Source organism: Xyrauchen texanus, chromosome 46, assembly GCF_025860055.1.
Source record: "Xyrauchen texanus isolate HMW12.3.18 chromosome 46, RBS_HiC_50CHRs, whole genome shotgun sequence".
In the NCBI taxonomy this organism is placed as follows: Eukaryota; Metazoa; Chordata; class Actinopteri; order Cypriniformes; family Catostomidae; genus Xyrauchen; species Xyrauchen texanus.
The window spans coordinates 1,668,270-1,686,885 of NC_068321.1; the positions used below are offsets into that span (position 1 = coordinate 1,668,270).

An 18,616-nucleotide genomic window follows, 5' to 3' on the forward strand; every position below is an offset into this window, starting at 1 on the left:
TCACATGGTCGTATCGTAGAATGGCCAGCCCCAGAATCTACCAAAAAATTTACTAATGCCCCTCAACTAACATTTGATATCTCGGCATTTGTAAAAACCCTGAACTTTTGTACATTCTCAAACATTCATCCGAAACATTATCACATAAATCTTCATCAGTCAAACTGAAAGATTTGCAAGCATTGTCTTCATTGCAGAGAGCAGTATGTACATCAGTGTATGTGTGTGTGTGTGTTGTATGTGTGTGTGGTTAAAAAATGTTCACTTCCCTTTTCTGTAGCCAGCTGCCGAGCACCCTGTGTCCGGCCCCCTCCCTCGCTGCTCTCTGCTCTGCCTCAGTCTGCCTTTTTCTTCTCCGGACAGTCTGAAGCCCAGTGTCTCTCTTGTTTGCACAGCCTGCATTTCGTGCATTCTCTGAACTCATGGTCATTAGTCTCACACAAGCCGCAATTCCACTTCCGCTGGTTTCTGTAGCCTCTCTTCTTTTTGTCGGCTCACTTCTGCTGTGGTTTCAATGTACTGACATTAGATTGTAGTCGCACAACTGCCAGCTGAAGATACTTTGTCTTTCTTTGTCAGCAGCTGTTCCTCTGCGTGTGCCAGGGTGGAGGTCAATCGCTCTTCCATTCAATGTAACTTGCTTTCACTGCTTGTGCGATCTCAGAAAAAAGTTCATTCAGGTCTCCTTCACTGTCAGAGTCGGCAGAAGCTGCTTGCGGTGCTTGTCTCCTGGGCGGAGAGCAGTCGAGGTCGGGGTTCAGTTTCAGGGCTTTCAGCTCCACCACGGCATAGTGATGATTATACGCCAGCGGCGCCGGCACAATCGTCGTTTCATGTGGGGAAACACAAACATACTTTTCATTAGTTGGTTCTGGTGGTGCTGACACACAAACATATCTTTCACACATTTTTTTTTTCCCTACACTTTTCAATACTACATGCTAAATCTTTCTGAATTTGCTTTCGCTCTCTCCTATCTGCTTCCTTAAGCCAACAGCCCACTGTCTGTACACATTTCTTACACACATGTTGAATGCAGCCACAACAACCACTTTGCGCCCCGCTGCCCTGTTCCACTGATTCTCACACCACTCTCAGTCTAGTCGTGCTCAGTGTTCCCTCCCCTGGGGAAATCATGGTATTTGATACTTTCTCTATGTCCTGCATACATTTTCTCCTATAGTTTTTTCTCCTATGACAGAAAACCGGTGTATCAAATTTGGCAAGCTTGCTTTGAGATTTCCCCATACTGGCTGTTTGTGTTTCTCTGTGGATTTACTGTTCGACGCACATCTAATAATATGTCGGACGTCTCCAACAGATCTGATTTCTTAACCCAAGATCAGCTAAGGGTGCACTCCCTAGTGCTTTGTTAATTATGGTTTGCTCAAAATCTTTCTCTGGAGTACGTTCCAGCGCTCAGTATTTCAGCTAACCTAATTAAACAACTTTTGCGAGAACTCAGTCTCTGCTTAGAAAACCTCTTAACCTGTTCGTAGGTCTCAGTTTCTGCTCGAGAACCTCTGGTACTCGCACCACAGAAAACAGTTTCAGCCACTATGGTTCACTCACTTTTATACCAAAAGAAAAGAATTCTAGTCGTCCCTTACCAGAGATATTTGGGTTGCCACGGGTTCCTTTTCATTTGATTCCAGTGGAGTTTCTCCTGGCCCTGATGTGGTCGGCCCCTCTCTCTTAAGCTTACGAGGTAGAGCTGGAACTTCTCAGTCCAGGTGGCCAAACACCATCCACACTCAGGTCCAGAAGGCACTTCCAAGGAATCCCACTTCTGACACCAAATTGTTGTGGCAAAAAACATTATTAACCAACCATTATCACTGCGTAAGAGACAATCTGAATCAAACAGTCTTTTAAAATAATTTATTCTTGCAAGAAGGACCCAGTCATTACACAAGAGTTAATCTGTGCCATGAGTGTAACGAGAAGGGGAGGGCTGACTTGTATTTTATACTCTTTTATCCAAGGTCTCTAACAGAAGCAGATCCTCCCCCTCTGCATTCCTAAGACACAGGGGCATTCCCTTGCAATGACTATCACTGATCAATGAGTATCAAAATTTCTACAACAGGGCCAAGCCTGGCTGGGCCTCTTTTCTCTCTATGTTTCTCGCATAGATCAATAGACAGCCGGGGCCCTTACAAGCACTGAGGGAAGGGGGTCTTTCCCAATTTCCTATTCTTTCAGGGGGGAAAGACCCTGCGGAGACCACCCCTACCCAGCTGGGGAGGTAAGGTGGTGAATACATCACATGTGTTTTTAGGCGACACGTGGAAGTGGCGCGGTGGTAGATCCAGCCTCAGCGAGGGGGGAGTTGCTACACACGGTGACCGGTGGACAGCCGAAACTTACCCAAGGAAAACGCGGTTCCACTCGTAAGGGGACCGTATCGCGGAAAATACACACAGGGGGAGTCTTACAGTACAGGGTAGATTTGAGTACCCGCAGTGGATTGGGTCGGCAAGTTCCTCCACCGAACTACGGACCCATGAGGACTAGGGAGGAACCGACCAGGGATTCGAGTTGAGTGGAATCTCCTGGGAAAAAAAGACGCACAGTTTTACCTCAAGCGAGGGAATGGGCGCTATATGCAAGCGATTCACCCGGCCAGCCCATCAGCGTGTTACCGAGTTCTACTGGCTCGGACCTGAGAAAACACGGCATGCAACTGACTCAACCCTGAGATTGTAGTATCTCGTAAAGGTGTTGGGTGTCGCCCAACCCGCTGCTCTACAAATGTCTGCCAGGGAGGTACACCTGGCCAGTGCCCATGAGGACGCAACACTCCTTGTCAAGTGAGCTCGGACCCACGGGGGGGGGCATGGCCTGAGTGTGATAAGCCAATGAAATGGCATATACTACCCAGTGGGAAAGCCTCTATTTGGAGACAGCGTGCGTGCGGTCCATATAGGTACGCAAAGCACATACCGGACACAGCAATGACGAGGATGGGTCTGCCTCCTCCCGGGGCAGCGCTTGCAGGTTCACTACCTGGTCTCTAAAGGGAGTGGTAGGAACCTTGGGCACGTAGCCCGTCGTGGTCTTAGGATCGCATAAGTGTCTGCCGGACCGAACTCCAGGCAAGTGTCGCTGACAGAGAATGCTTGCAGGTCCTCGACCCTCTTGATGAAGGCGAGCGCGAAGGTCTCTGGAGGCCCGTGAGGACTACCGAGAGGTCCCAGGAGGGGAACAGGCTTGGCCGTGAGGGATTTAACCTCCGGGCGCCTCTGAGGAACCTGATGATTAAGTCGTGCTTACTTGTCTACTGCGTCGTGGTGAGCCGCGATAGCAGCAACATACACCGTCAAGGTGGACGGGGGCAGCCTCCCCTCCAACCTCTCCTGCAGGAATAGGAGCACTGACCTAACTGCGCACCTCTGTGGGTCTTCAGCCTGGGAAGAAAGCCAATTTGTGAACAACCACCACTTCAGGGCGTAGGGCTGCCTGGTGGAAGGGGCTCTGGCTTGGTTGATCGTGTCTATGACAGTAGGTGGTAGGCCAGCTAGTTCTTACGCGTCCCATCCAGGGACCAGACGTGGAGTTTCCAGAGGTCTGGATGCGGATGCCAGAGCGTGCCCTGCCCCTGAAAAGAAGGTCCTTCCTCAGGGGAATTCGCCAGGGAGGGGCTGTCGCGAGGAGTACGAGGTCCGAGAACCAGGCCCGGGTGGGCCAGTATGGAGCCACTAGTGTGACTTGCTCCTTGTCCTCCTTGACCTTGCACAGCACCTGTGCAAGAAGGCTCACTGGGGGAAATGCGTACTTGCGCAGCCCCGTGGGCCAGCTGTGTGCCAGCGCGTCTGCCCTGAGGGGAGCCTCTGTCTGGCCATACCAGATCGGGCAGTGGAAGGTCTCTCGGGAGGCAAGCAGGTCTACCTGGGCCTTGCCGAATCGTTCCCAGATCAGCTGGACTGACTGGGGGTGAAGCCTCCACTCTCCACTGGGCAAGCGTTGTCGTGACAGCGCGTCCGCTACCACATTGAGTTTGCCGGGGATTTGAATGGCACGCAGCGACCTGAGCCTTGGCGATTTATGTACGCTACCGCAGTGGTGCTGTCTGACCTGATTAGGACATGTTTGTCTCGGATTAATGGGAGAAATTAAAGCAGGGCAAAGAAAACAGTCAACAACTCTAGGCAATTGATATGCCAGCGAAGCGGGGCCCCTCTTCAAAGGCAAACGGCGCCCCAACCCGATTTGGAGGCGTCAGTAGTGACCAGGACACGTCGGGACACCTGCTGCAGGGGCACTCCTGCCCGTAGAAAGCAGAGGTCTGTCCAGGGTTTGAGTGTTTGGGGGCATGCGGGGGTGATTATCACACGGTGCGTGCCGTGGCGCAATGCTCGTCTCGGGACTCAAGTCTGAAGCCAGTGCTGAAAAGCCTCTGTTCCCCAGTGGGAAAGCCTCTGTTTGGAGACAGCGTTTCCTTTCCGCTGTCTCCCAAAGCATACAAAGAGCTGCTCAGAGTGTCTAAAGCTCTGCGTGCGGTCCAAATAGGTACGCAAAGCACATACCGGACACAGCAACGACGGGGATGGGTCTGCCTCCTCCCGGGGCAGCGCTTGCAGGTTCACTACCTGGTCTCTAAAGGGAGTGGTAGGAACCTTGGGCACGTAGCCCGGTCGCAGTCTTAGGATCACATGAGTGTCTGCCGGACCGAACTTCAGGCAAGTGTCGCTGACAGAGAACGCTTGCAGGTCCCCGACCCTCTTGATGGAGGTGAGGGTGATCAGCAGGGCCGTGACTGTGGCGGAGGATGCTATATGCCCCAGGAGCCTCTGGAAGAGTTTTAGAGGGACCGTTGTGCCTGGCTTGAACTTTGTGAGGCATTTCAGCACCGACTGTGCACGCTCGTTGGTGAGACGTGCGGACATTAAGACTGAGTCTAACTCCATGCCGAGAAAGGAGATGCTCTGAACCGGAGTGAGCTTGCTCTTTTCTCGGTTGACCTGAAGCCCCAAGCGGCTGAGGTGTTTGAGCACCTGGTCTCTGTGCGCGCATAGTAACTCTCGGGAGTGGGCCAGTATGAGCCAGTCGTCGAGGTAGTTGAGTATGCGGATGCCGGCTTCAAGAGCTGCCTCTACGATTTTCATGAAGACGCGAGGGGACAGAGACATGCCAAAGGGGAGGACTTTGTACTGAAACGCCTGGCCGTCGAACGCGAACCGTAGGAAGGGTCGGTGTCGCGGCAGAATTGAGACGTGGAAGTACGCGTCCTTCAGGTCTACTGCTGCGAACCAATCTAGGTGCCAGGCGCATGTTAAGATACACATTTGCGTGAGCATTTTGAACAGGAGTTTGAGCAGTGCTCGGTTGAAAACTCGCAGGTCCAAGATTGGTCGTAAGCCGCCGCCTTTCTTGGGTACAACGAAGTAAGGGCTGTAGAAAACCTTCTTCATTTCGGTTGGAGGGACAGGCTCTATCACGTCTTTGAGTAGCAGAGTAGCGATCTCCGCGCGCAGGGATTGGGCATGTTCGCCGTGCACTGCAGTAAAGCAGACACCCGCGAAGGGGGGCGGGGCCTGGCAAACTGAATTGCGCAACCGAGTCGGATGGTCCGGGCCAGCCAGCGTGACGGGTTGGGAAGTGAAAGCCACGCATCCAATCTCTGTGCTAGGGGCAACAAGGGGACGAGTATTTTCAACGTACTCGGCTTCGCAGCGGGGCAGAGCAGGTAATTTGCCGTCGGGAGGCGAGGGTGCGTCCCAAGGCTTTGGTGCTGAGAAAAGACTCGAAGCGGCCGGCCGGGGGTCAGTCGTGGGGCTGAAGGCGGACCTGTGACGACATCCAGCATGCTGGGACTGTTGAGATCTGGGGGCAGAGTGCCGTGAGAACGGCAATTGCGGGCCAGATGACCCAGAGGCAAAGGAAATAGCTCTTTTATTGAGAATTTGGGTACCGCTGCCCCAGTTAAGGGGAGTGGCAAATGAAATGCATTCAAAACAAAATTCTCCTCCCGGCCCTCCACCGGGGGACGGAGCGGTCTTACCATCTCCGGAGCTAACGTCTTGGGCTCTAGGTTGTCCGTCTCAGGAGCGCCTGGGAGCCTTCCGGGTCCTCGAGGGGGTCCATGAGACGGGGGGCATCTGCTTCCTGCGGGGCGCTCGACGCGTGGGCTGAGAGCTGGGCCCAGGTTGAGGCGGAGCAGCCTGTTGTTTCTTCGCAGGGGGATGCCCTCGGCGAGCAGATCTGAGGGATCGCCTCCGTCTGTTTCTTCACCGCGGAGAACTGCTGGGTAACGTCCTCGACGGTGTCGCCGAAGAGGCCGAACTGGGAGACTGGGGTGTCGAGAAAGCGAGTCTTGTCGGTCTCACGCATCTCGACCAAGTTCAGCCACAGGTGTCGTTCCTGGACCACGAGGGTGGCCATTGCCTGCCCGAGTGACTGCGCTGTGACCTTCGTGGCTCTGAGGGCGAGGTCGGTCACTGAGCGCAGTTCCTGCAGCACGTCGGGATCAGGGCTACCCACGTGCAATTCTTTGAGCGCCTTGGCCTGGTGGACTTGCAGGAGGGCCATGGCGTGCAGGGTGGAAGCGGCCTGTCCGGCGGCGCTGTAGGCCTTCACTGTCAGCGAGGATGTTGTCCTACAGGCCTTGGAGGGGAGTACAGGGCGACTCCGCCAGGTGGTAGGGTTTCCGGGGCATAGGTGAAGTGCAACAGCCCTATCCACCGGGGGAATCGGCGTGTATCCGTGGACTGCTCCGTCGTCGAGTGTAGCGAGAGTGGATAAGCGAGTGGCTTTGTGATGAGAGGTGAAAGGTGCTCTCCACAGCGACGTCAGCTCATCATGCACCTCCGGGAAAAACGGGACTGGGGGGGCATGGCCGTGAGCGGCGTCCAGACCCCAGGAACCAGTCATCCAACAGCGATGGCTGTGGGGAGGACGGGGGGTTCCAGTCCAAGCCCACGCTGGTGGCGGCACGGGTAATGCGAGGGGCGGCTGGAGTGGCTTGTTCTCGGTTGAAAACGAGCTTCGACCGCAATGTTGTCATGGTCATGTTCTCGCAGTGAGAACATGAACCATCCACAAACGCAGCCTCGGTGTGATCGCTACCCAGACACACGAGACAACGCCCGTGGCCGTCTGAAACGGAGAGCACTCTACCACATCCAGGAACTACACAGCGGTGGAACGGCATCTTTATAAAGACGCGTCCTGAAAAGGACGTTCAACGCTCGCTGTGTTTGCTCTTTTAGAGGAAATTACTCTTTTAAATAAAATCACTCTTTTAAGAAAACTCTTTTGAGTTTTATCTGCGCTGTCGAAGCGCCCAGGGGCAACAATGCACAGCCGTGCACAGGAAAGGAGAAAGCCACTGTTATGTGCCATCAAATCCAACAGCATGCAGATCATCAGAGGAAAACACGGGAACTTGGTGTGTATGTGTAACTCGCAGCAGACTGCATACACGACCATCGGCTCTGAAGAAAATTTCTGAATGAACTCTAGTATTTGCCTCGCCTTTATACCCGTATGTCCGGGGGCGGGGTATGCAAATACTAGCTGCCAACTTCTTATTGGCTTTTTTTCATAGATCAGAGGTATATTCGGTGATCAAGAGAGACCCCTAGTGTCGCTTCTCCAACACAACGTGGAGAGAGCGACAGAAGGGGAACCGATGGCATAAACAGGGAGCTAGACAAAAAGGTACTCGAAAAACATTGGGATCATCAAGCCCACATACAGCTATGACCCAACTAGGAAATACTGGTATCCTTCCACCCCAGATACTGTATGTCTTGAAAATAGATTTGAACTACTAATAAATGTGGACTACAAAACCCAGAATGTGATCGAAAAAGATCACATTAGTCAACAGCTAACATTGCAGCTAGCAGGCACTCAAGGTTGAGTAGGCATATGGATTCCATTGAGATCACAACAGAGCCCAGCACTCTGATAGTCAGTGACTCTATTATCAGAAACATTAGTAACAAGGCTACCACTACTTCCTCGAGCAACGGTTTATGATGTGAATAAGGAAATTCAAAACATTCTAAAGAATCACAAGACAGTAAATCTGGTTATTTTACATGTGGGACAATTATAATCAGAAGGAGCAGTCAGAACTCCTTAATAGGGATTTCAATGAACTCTTTAAAACACTTGGGAGATTGAAAGTTCAGTCGCTCATCAGTGGACTGCTCCCAGCCCAAGGACAAAATATGTTTATAAACACTTGAGAAGACTGAACTACATTGATAATTTCAATATTTTCTGGAGTCAAAGAGAACTGCTTAAATCACCCAAACAAACTAGGTGCAAAAGTGCTAAAGGACAATATCTTCTTCTTCCTTCATCCATCTGCATTATACACAAATTCACTCAACCTGAACACAACAAACACCACCGCAGTGTCAGGATTACCACATTATCACACTTCAACACCTGGATGGACGTTTGATCAACAAATCCCACAATAACACAGTGCAGACACAACATTCACTGCTCAGGGACACAATTCAGGCTGAGCCCCAAACACAGAGCATACTATAGTCGGACTGTGACAACTTAGAACTGCTCCAAGATACAGGACCCAAGGACTTCCTTGAAAAAGTCAAGGGAGCCAGGACAACACACTTCAGCCTCCAGAAACACTAGAGCAACAGCCCGTCTCACCACATACTTTGTCCATCTCACCAGCATCCCCACTTCTGAGCTTCTCTAAGAATATGGAGTGTATGCTGTAAGAAAGCTCTCCCACTCCATTGCTGCGAGCCCCCACATACCAACCAATAAACGGTGGGCCCCTCTACCAACAAAGCCTGCGGCCCAGCTCACCCTCCCTCTCCCTCAGAGAGAGCTCTCTGGCCACTGCCACAACACCAGGGGACACTTTGTCCTTTTTCTGCTCTCGGTGAATGTGACTCACCAAAAGTATGTACACATTTGGATAATGTTTTTATTGTTCAGTAGATATAAGAATATCTCAACAGAAATGTGATGCTGTATTGCTGTGTTACTTATTGTGGACAATTGACTACATCGAAACCGCAGTTTTCTATTGAATGAGAATGGGACTCATATTTTGAAAGTGGACTGTGGCTTTGAAAGAGTAGTTTGGGAGATCGCGGGTGAAAATTGCCGTACTGCGCCTGCGCACCTCATAACTGCTGGGGATTACGTGCAGCACTCTTCATTCTGTCCTTTTTTAACAGGTATGAATGACTGTGGAAAAATAACACAAAATATATCAGGTTGCATAACACATGCTATCCAATCATGTAGCCTATATGCTTGCTATATGTAAATGCTCTGATTTGTGAAAAGATGTCAAATATGACGATGATTTTGGGAACTCCGGTGTGGTGCGTTAAATTAATGTAATTAATTTACCTCAAAAAGGCTCCAGTTACCATCTTAGAGTGTTCATTGTTAATTTTTACTCATAATATCTGTGTTGGGTTCCATGAAAGTTCATATATGTACTAAGTTAATGCACTTTCCCAGTCACATGGTACAAGTAATTATTTCAGAGTGCACAAAATACATTTTGGCTTAGCTTTATAGATGCAAAGAGTCAAGTTTATAGGTTTATTTGAATACCTTATGTCAAATGTGAATTTTGTGAACAAGAAAATAAGTGAAAAAGGAGATGTATATTGATTGTGGAAAAAAAAATTGCATAACTTGGTTTTGAAGTAACAAAAGAAAAGAAAATCTCTTTATTGTTTAAAACAATGTGGAAAAAACAGTTAAATAAATATAACTGCTGGGGATTACGTGCAGCGCAGACCTCTTTCTCACGTCTCTTCATTCTGTCCTATTTTAACAGGTTTATTCTCATCTGTCAGCCTTGCCCAATAAACGTGCAACATGAACAACAAACAACTGACAACAGCTATAAGGGATATGTGGTGATATATAACTTCCTTCAGTTAAACAATGACAAGACAGTTTATTATATTTGGCAAAATTCCCAAGGTGAACACATTACTCATTTATAAATCACTCTCTGGCCTACAACCTAAATACATTTCAGGTATACTTGTTGACCCAACAAGTATACCTGAAACCCAACAGACCTCTCAGGTCATTAGGATTGAGTCCTAGGGTTCACTTAAAACAAAGTGAGAGTGTTTAGCTATCAGTGTTTAGTTCTGTTATCAGAACTATTATGAGTAATTTCCTGTTTTTGCTGGGTATTTCAACATTCATAAAGATAATCCTGAACACAACAAAAGAACTCACAACACTTTTGAACACTTTTGATCTGACTGTAGATGGACCCACACACAATCGTGGGCACACTCTAGATCTGAACTAAGGGTGGGCGATACAACCAGAATTCTATATAACGGTATAAGTAATTTAATATCATGGTAATGGTATACAGTATATCATGATGTCAACTGAAAGATCTAAAATAAAAGCACTGGCAATGGAAATAAATCTTGAATAGGATAGACCTCAATTTATGTACAAATTTAGGCTTTTCTATGCAAGTTGGCCTTTGTGTTTTTAATAGGATTCATTATAAGACTTATGTGTGGCTTGTGTAGCTGAGTTTGCAGTTTTTACATTGTTTTAATTTAATTGTACTCCATTGCTAATTATCAGTGATTAATGGATCCAGGCCATTGGCAATTTCATATGACCTGATCAAAATCATTGGACACTTTCGGCAGAGAAACTGTAAGATTATGGATGTGTACATTTGTCAATGACTAACATCAAAACAATATTGAGATTAGAGGTCAAACGATATTGGATTTTGCAGATATCGATAACTAAGGTGGTGGAAAACACTGATAACTGATTAATATTGCAACAGTGTTTAAAGTTAATTATTTCTTAGAAACAAAACACACAAATTATGACATTGTGATTTTAAATGTTGGATACTATCACATGTTGGATACTGCCAAAGAGGTCAGGCATTTGATGCGTTTAAAATTAGATACTTGTTCATGCTAGGCTAATTTTATATTAGATGTTTATCAAACATATCTAGGCCTAATTGTTCTCACAGCAAAAAACTAAAAAAAACGGAGATTTAATGTATTATATGTATTTATGAAAAGTGCCATATGCTGGTATGCAAAGGTGAGGCGCAGGTAAATACTGAACATCTGCTCCTGTGGTTTGAGAGGGGGGATCTGGAGTTTGAGCAGGCCTGTCATCCCATCCTGGTTCCTGTCCTCTTCCTGCACCCGAGGAATAAATAACCTAACTTTACTACTTTTAGCATACTTCCCAACATATACATTGCAAAGTGTACAAACTAAAGGAACAGTTTATGATCTAATCTAGCAGTTTTAAACACACAGTTTTATGTTCATTATCTGAACACATTTTCAGCCAGAACCCTGCTCATACAGACACTTTATTACATTACATCTTTAGAAATTGCAAATATATAAATATATATATATATATATATATATATATATATATATATATATATATATATATATATATTTAAAGAAACTTACCTTGACTTCTATAAGCCAATAGTAGAGGAGAAATGTAAGTGAGGCATTAAACCACGAGCACAAACAGTTTGGCACACACTTTCTGTGACTGATTAAAGCGGGATGCGGGTAAACCTCATAGAAAGACATTATTATTTGAATACACTACATAAAAACCGCCGCATAACACACAATTTTAAACACGTTTATCCGTAATGCATTCAACACTAAAACAATCACACAACCCCGTTTCGGTTGCAGAACTAACTGCTGTGTGAGTAGTAACAACTTTATAAAATCGCCACTTTTTACGAGTTTATCAGTCCAACGAGTGATTCTTCCGGTGACGGAGCGTCATCTGTTCACCATAGCAACAGCGAGAGACTTGGCCATGTTCGTAGCACGTTTAGCCTTAAAAATAAATTGGGTTGGCATTTTATATTAATTATTAACGTACATTTAATTTGAATAATAACAATGAAAAACAGTTGAAACAGCTGTTTGACCTTTGCAATAGTAGTTTTGCAATTCCTGCAGACAAATAAAGTGCGCGAAATCCCCCATAATCTAGAGGATGGCACGGCCTCGTGGTGATGTCACCACCTGCGGTGGAACACGATGATACTTGTGGCAGATGACGTCATCACGTCTGTTTGCAGACGTATGTTTTCTGCTGCTACATTGTTGACGTTTTGAGTTTTAACATTTAATTGCTTTTATATAATTGTATATTGCATTAACATCTCGCTACTTGCGCAACACAACTGCAAAAATGAAATGGATGTTTAAAGAGGATCATTCTCTGGGTAATTCATCCTAAATGTCCTGTTATTATTATTACAAAAGGCCTGTCAGATATGTCATTATTGATCTGTTTGTCAAACTGCTGTGTGTTTTTACGTTAGCCTTAAAATGAAGAAGATAATATGTATTTGTGTGCTTATGTCAGGCATTCTGTTCGTGTTCATACTGATAATATAGTAATCAAACTATTGTTGCTTATTTACATTTATATGTCAGTGTTAAATTTCACTTTCTTTGTAGCCTGACACTTTTTTTTGTTATCAAATATAAAGAGATGCATATTGGCAAACGGATTCAGTAATCTTCAATGTGATTGTGAGATGTTTAATGTTTAGTATCTTATAAAGATGATAGGACTATACTTTGGTAATTGGGCTTTTTTGATAGTGTTATAGTGAACTCAGCAGTCACTATATAACTCACTTATTTGGCCATTTAGAGATTGTCTATTGTCCTATAACTGCACCTGTTAGGCTGATAAATATAAAGTGGTTATTCTGCCTAATGTCAGTCCCAAAATCCACCTACATGGAATTATCTGTTTATATATATATATATATATATATATATATATATATATATATATATATATATATATATATATATATATATATAAAATTGACATTTAAGGAAATATTATATAAAGTGTTTAATTACAGCCATTTTAATTTGATTTCTTATAATTATACATTACATTTATAAATATATTTTTATTGGCAAAAAAACATGTATGTTAATGTATGATATCAGTGTTGATGAACTTAACAGTGCTTACCAATCACAATGTTGTTTACAACACCTTTCTAAAAATGTAGCATATCTACTGCTAAACATGTGTTGTTCTGCGTCATCTCTTTAGAGCACAGGTGTTTGGAATCAGCCAAAATCCGTGACAAATATCCAGACAGAGTTCCTGTGAGTATTAAACTGTTTTCGTCTGAGCTTGATGCAGGAACATGGTTTGGCTTTGGGTGATGCAAAATTGTCTTCTGGGCTACTTAGTAGTGACAGTGATTGTATAGGTCACTGATTTGCACAAGCCAGTATATTTTGCATATTATCAGGGTTAAGGTTAACTTGGTTCACCAGTTATGTTGAAGAGATTTAGTTATAACCAGTTTAAACAAACAAAGTGTCAGTGGTGCTGATGCAGATCTGAGGTGGTCACAAACCCCACAAATAGATTTCCATCTAAAATTAACATAAACTAGCAGCAGTTAAATAATTTAATCTACCATCATTTTAACCTCTTTATTATATTTTTTCATAAAGAAAAATATTTATATGTTTTGTGATATTCTCATGACACAACCAAAACTCCCTCCCAAATTCTTATTACTGTAATGCATCCAGACATTTTGAACTATTGAGCTTTTTTGAGCTGTTGTTGTTGTAATTACCAATACTCTCAATACTGAATCTCATTAAATTCTAATTACTAGGGCTGTCAATCTATTACAATTTTTAAATTGAATTAATGTCCCAATTAATTAATCGCATATGCAAATATTTGCTGAGAAAGCCCCTCATATAACAATAGCTCAATATATAATGATGAAATAATGATACATAGTTATCTTTAAATATTTACAAATTTTATATATATATAGATAATTAAAATGCATTACATTCTTGTGGCAGAAGAGTTAATCATTGATAAGACAATACAAAAAGCGGCTTTAGAATACAATGCAGGGCTCTGCGCTAACTTTTTTCCCAAGGAGTACATGCGCTCCTAAATGAAAAATATTTAGGAGCACACAAAGAAATTTAGGAGCACAGTAAAAATTAAATACAGAGTTTATTAACGAACAATTTATTACATACATATTTATACTGCATATATGAGTGTGTGTGCGTGTACTAAGGGACACACATCTGTGGAACAGCACATACCTCCCAAATCACACATTGAACCCATGGCTACTAAAATCAAAGGATATCAGTTGTCCAGCTGCTTTTGTATGTTGACCGTCTGGCATACTTGGAGGTCAGCCAGCGATCTCTCATTATGTCAGCAATTTGACCGATCATCTCCACACATTGTCGTATGTGGGATTAATGTAAACTCAGTTTTTGTGGTGGAGTCTGATAAGCGGCCCAAATTTGATGAAAGGTTCTTCTTCTTTCACAATGAAGTATGCAATGTTTATCTTTATTTTCAGCTGCTTCCTCTTCTCCTCCTCAGACTGCAGCACTTGCCTCCTCAAGGCTTCTTACACAGAGCCTGATGGTTTCTCCGGTCTAATCCAGAGCACTGGATATGCCGCCATGAGATGTTATGTTTCGCTACACTATCTCTTTTCAGATTAGCGATGGGCATTCCGGCTCTTTTCATAATTGGTGTTAAAACAATTCTAATTAAATTATTAAATGAAATTATACTCTACCTTAACCACAATTTATTTAAAAATGCATTGATTTGTTAAGAAAAATAATACTATTAAACATTTGCATTTAAAGTATAACTTATATAAACAAAGTGCATATAAATCTAACCAATCAAAACGAATACAGTCTGAACAGCATAATAGATAGGGCCACCGCTGGCCAAATTGATGCCCTACGTGCAGGGCCGGCCCAAGCCTTTATGGGGCCCTAAGCAGAATTTGATTTGGGGGCCCCCTCGGTGCCGCCAATATGATTGAATATTGTCAATGCTTGATTATTCGGACACTATAAATCTAACACACCCCTTATCAATTTTATTAGTTGTAGCTGTGTTGCTTACAACATACCAATGTCTGCCTGGCATGATTTTACCCTTTTAAATGTAACAGTAGCACACCTATATTTACCCAATCCTGTTGATCCTCTGTTACCAGTTTTGTGTACTTCCTAGAGAACAATTTGCAGCAGAAGCTGTAGACAGTATCATTTCTTTTTGAATAAGTGAGCGGCTCCACTTAAATTTTTTCCCCATTAATTAACTTTCTGTAGGTGTAGTGGAATCTTTGGCCATCAGGTTTTTCAGAGAATGTGAAGTTTTCCTTTATAGGCAGTGGCCCTCTGCTTACCAGATCAGTCCTTTCTGAGTCAGACAGGATAGATGACAACATCAGTGGATGCATGTGCTGGGAAGTGCTCCTCACATGCAAAGGATGAACCTGATGAAAGATGAAAATAATAATAAAAGCTAGCCATGTTAGATGTCATATTAGAAGGTAATGCAACTGTCTGTCAAAAACAAAGGCATATATTTATCCATATAAATATAATGATCTGGGATTGTTGAAAAATTATCATCAGCCCCACGTCCAAAATATTTCAACAGTGCTCCTAGGGAAGTTTCGTAAGAGTACATATTTGACAGAATATTTGACAAAATATGTTATTTTCTCAACACAAATTATTATACACAGCAACAAGCCATTTGTACTCCTAGAACAACAACTCTTAATATATAACTAGCTAATTGAGGCATAATGATATTGGAATATAATAGCAAAGAAACCAAAATGGTAGACTAATGTAAATAATGTTAAGTTGTCAGTTATCAGTACAAAGTTTATGGAACAGAAGCTTATTTTTATTACAAAAATATATACCCGGGAAAGTTATTTTTACACAGAAGACAAAAACTTTAATCTAAAACTTGCTAAGTAATATGTTGTACTAATAATATATTAAGATGTCAAGGCTATTTACGGATGATTAATCAAACTTTCCTAAAAAAGAAGATATGCTACATAGGCTATGTTAACTAACTAGCCAGCTAATGTTCATAACTTAGCCTAGCTACTTAACATACCTTTATCGTGCTGTTTTCTTCTTTTTCCTTTTCTTTGCACCAGAGGATATGTCCTTTTTTGTGACATTGCTGTTTTGCTGTCTGAATGTGCTTGCATCCTGTAGCCCGTTAACATAATATTGCATTTAATATTGCGTTTTTGTATCATTTACATTGTCCATTGCCAGTATAATCACACAAAAAAAAAAACATTAATGTGCTCTTGGGGGCCCCGTGGTGGCCACCGGGGCCCTAAGCAGCCGCTTAGTTCGCTTATGCCTTGGGCCGGCTCTGTCTACGCGTGATATGAGCGTGAAGCGATCGTCAGTGTTCCGCAACTGCTTTCGGGTCCTTGAATAACGTATAGCGTACGAGTAAGGGCAGCCGGTGGACTTTCTGGTGCCATCCTAGGGTAAGATGGTGCGCTTGAGCATTTAGGCCTATATTATTTCATTAGTTTTTTTCATTATTTTTAAATCTTTTGATTATTCGTATCTTAATTTGTTTTTATATATTTGTAAATAGATTCTGTTTCTGCCCTGTACAATATTTGCAGAACATGATTGTTTTCGAACTCTAGCCATGGGAACATTTTGAGCCAATTTGCATTGAATCTATATGTTCTCCCTCCACCGGCTACAGTGGATGTAGAAGTGACAGCTGTGGTCACGGTAGCTTTGCTAACATTGTTTTCAGCATCCCTAACGTTAGCCGTCTCCGGTAAACCTTGTGAAGAGACTTCGTTAGTTGAACCTTGCGAATCCCCCTCGCCAAATTCCTCTTTTTCGCTTAAAATAAAATGCTATGTCGCCTATACCGCTACTTTTTTCCATTGTTCACCTTTCTCTCTCTGACTGGATCACGTCATCACAGAAAACTCTGCTTGTGGAATGTGGGTTTTGTAATTTTTAAACAAATATCTTAAAATGGGGGGGTTACGTTTGTAATCTTTAATCGCACACTATGCTCGTAAATTATTTTTCCAGTTCGCACATATCTATTTTTAGGGGCAAATGCGAGTGAAATACTCGCACTGTAGAGCCCTGCAATGTATTGTTTACTACCATATTATTGATCATAAGTCAATCATTGGCACACAGTTCACAGCAATCCGTTTCACAAGTGAATTTGTCAATCAGTTGGAGATTTATTATGAGGGCTTGTTTAAGGACCCGTCAATTTACACTTGCGTTAGACATGCTTGTGTAGCGTCTCGGGTGTGTTTTATCATAAACATAAAATGTTTAGTTCACTGTGTCAAGATAAATATAGTTTAATACTCAATCTTTAAACACATCTTGAGAACTCTTAGTTCGGATTTGCGCTCCAAGTGTTTTGAACGCAAGAACGTAACGCATGTCTGTGTTGTTCTTCTGCTCAAAGGTTTTTTCTTCACTGTATAAACTGCGCATTGCCACACAGCTGAAATTTCACTTACTGCCCTCTGGAGTAAGTACTACAATCTTGCATTTCCCAGGAATCTTCCATATTACGGACCGGGGGCATTGCGGTTAATGGCGTAAATTTTTTTAACACGTTATTTTTAATCAAATTAATCGCACTGAATTAACTGGTTAAATCAACAGCTCTACTAATTACTTAGTGCACTCAGTATCTTTTGTCTTTGTGTCATCTTTGACCTACACTAACATCTAGCAGCTTGGATGCAGCATAATTTAAAATCAGTGTTTTTCAGTTTCAGATGACATTGTAGAAATGTAGTATTCACAGTCAGTCATGATTACTTTAATCAATGAGTGAAAGTGTCAAATAACAGGACGGTTACTGAGATTAAGTGAGTAGTATTCGGCTGGTCATGTGATTCTAACATGGATGTGTGGTCATGTGGTCCCCATTTGCGGACCCTCTCCATGTAGAATAAAACAGCTTTTATAAGGTTACTGATATGACTGGAGTCTTCATTTTAATGTGAGTGCTCATGATTTCATACATATATTAAAAAACTACAAATCATGTCTTTAGGCATTAAACTTATTTCGTGTGGAGAAAAAAACCTTTTAAATATTTTTTTTTATGATATTATTGTAATGCAAAGTTTTTGTACATTTATTAATTAATCCGATGCTTTTATCCAAAGCTACTTAGAAATGAGGAATACAGCAAATGCGTTTGGTAATAAGGAGGCAATAACAAGAGAAGTGCTGCAATACAAAGTTTCAAATTACTAGAGTAGTAAAAGTAGGGAAGTAGGTGAGATACAGTGGTGAAAGATTGGAGTGAGAATATTTTTATGAAGAAAGAAGAAAGTCTATTAGTAGGACTGAGTCAAGTGCTCATGAAAGAGTGCTTCTTTAAATGTTTCTTGAAATAAGTTGCTCGGGTGGTGTTCGGTAGGTCGTTCCAACAGTGAGAAAGCAATTTTGTGCCTTTACGAGGCACCCGCCAATCACAAGATTCTGGAGGGCACATAGACTTGAAGTAGTGAGTTGGGGGGGACCAGTGGCTGTTCTGTAAGCAAGCATCAATTCCATGTACTTGACACGAGCAACCATTGGAAGCCAGAGCAGTTCGATGAAGTGAGGCGTGAAATGCGTTCTCTTGGGATTATTGAAAAACAAATGTGCCACGTGCTCTGATTAATTGCAGAGGTTTAACTGTACAGAAGAGCATTGCAGTAATCCAGTCTAGATAT

At 43.4% G+C, this 18,616-nt stretch overlaps 1 protein-coding gene across 1 annotated transcript in view; it reads left to right on the forward strand.

Annotated features, from left to right (window-relative positions):
- The first annotated feature begins 12,074 nt into the window (after positions 1-12,074).
- Positions 12,075-18,616, forward strand: part of LOC127637914 (gamma-aminobutyric acid receptor-associated protein-like 2) — a 47,106-nt gene continuing 40,564 nt past the window's right edge. The window contains exons 1-2 of the mRNA XM_052119162.1: positions 12,075-12,235; positions 13,093-13,148. Coding sequence (XP_051975122.1) covers positions 12,202-12,235; positions 13,093-13,148 — 90 coding nt within the window. The 5' untranslated portion in view covers positions 12,075-12,201. The remainder of the gene's footprint in view (positions 12,236-13,092; positions 13,149-18,616) is intronic.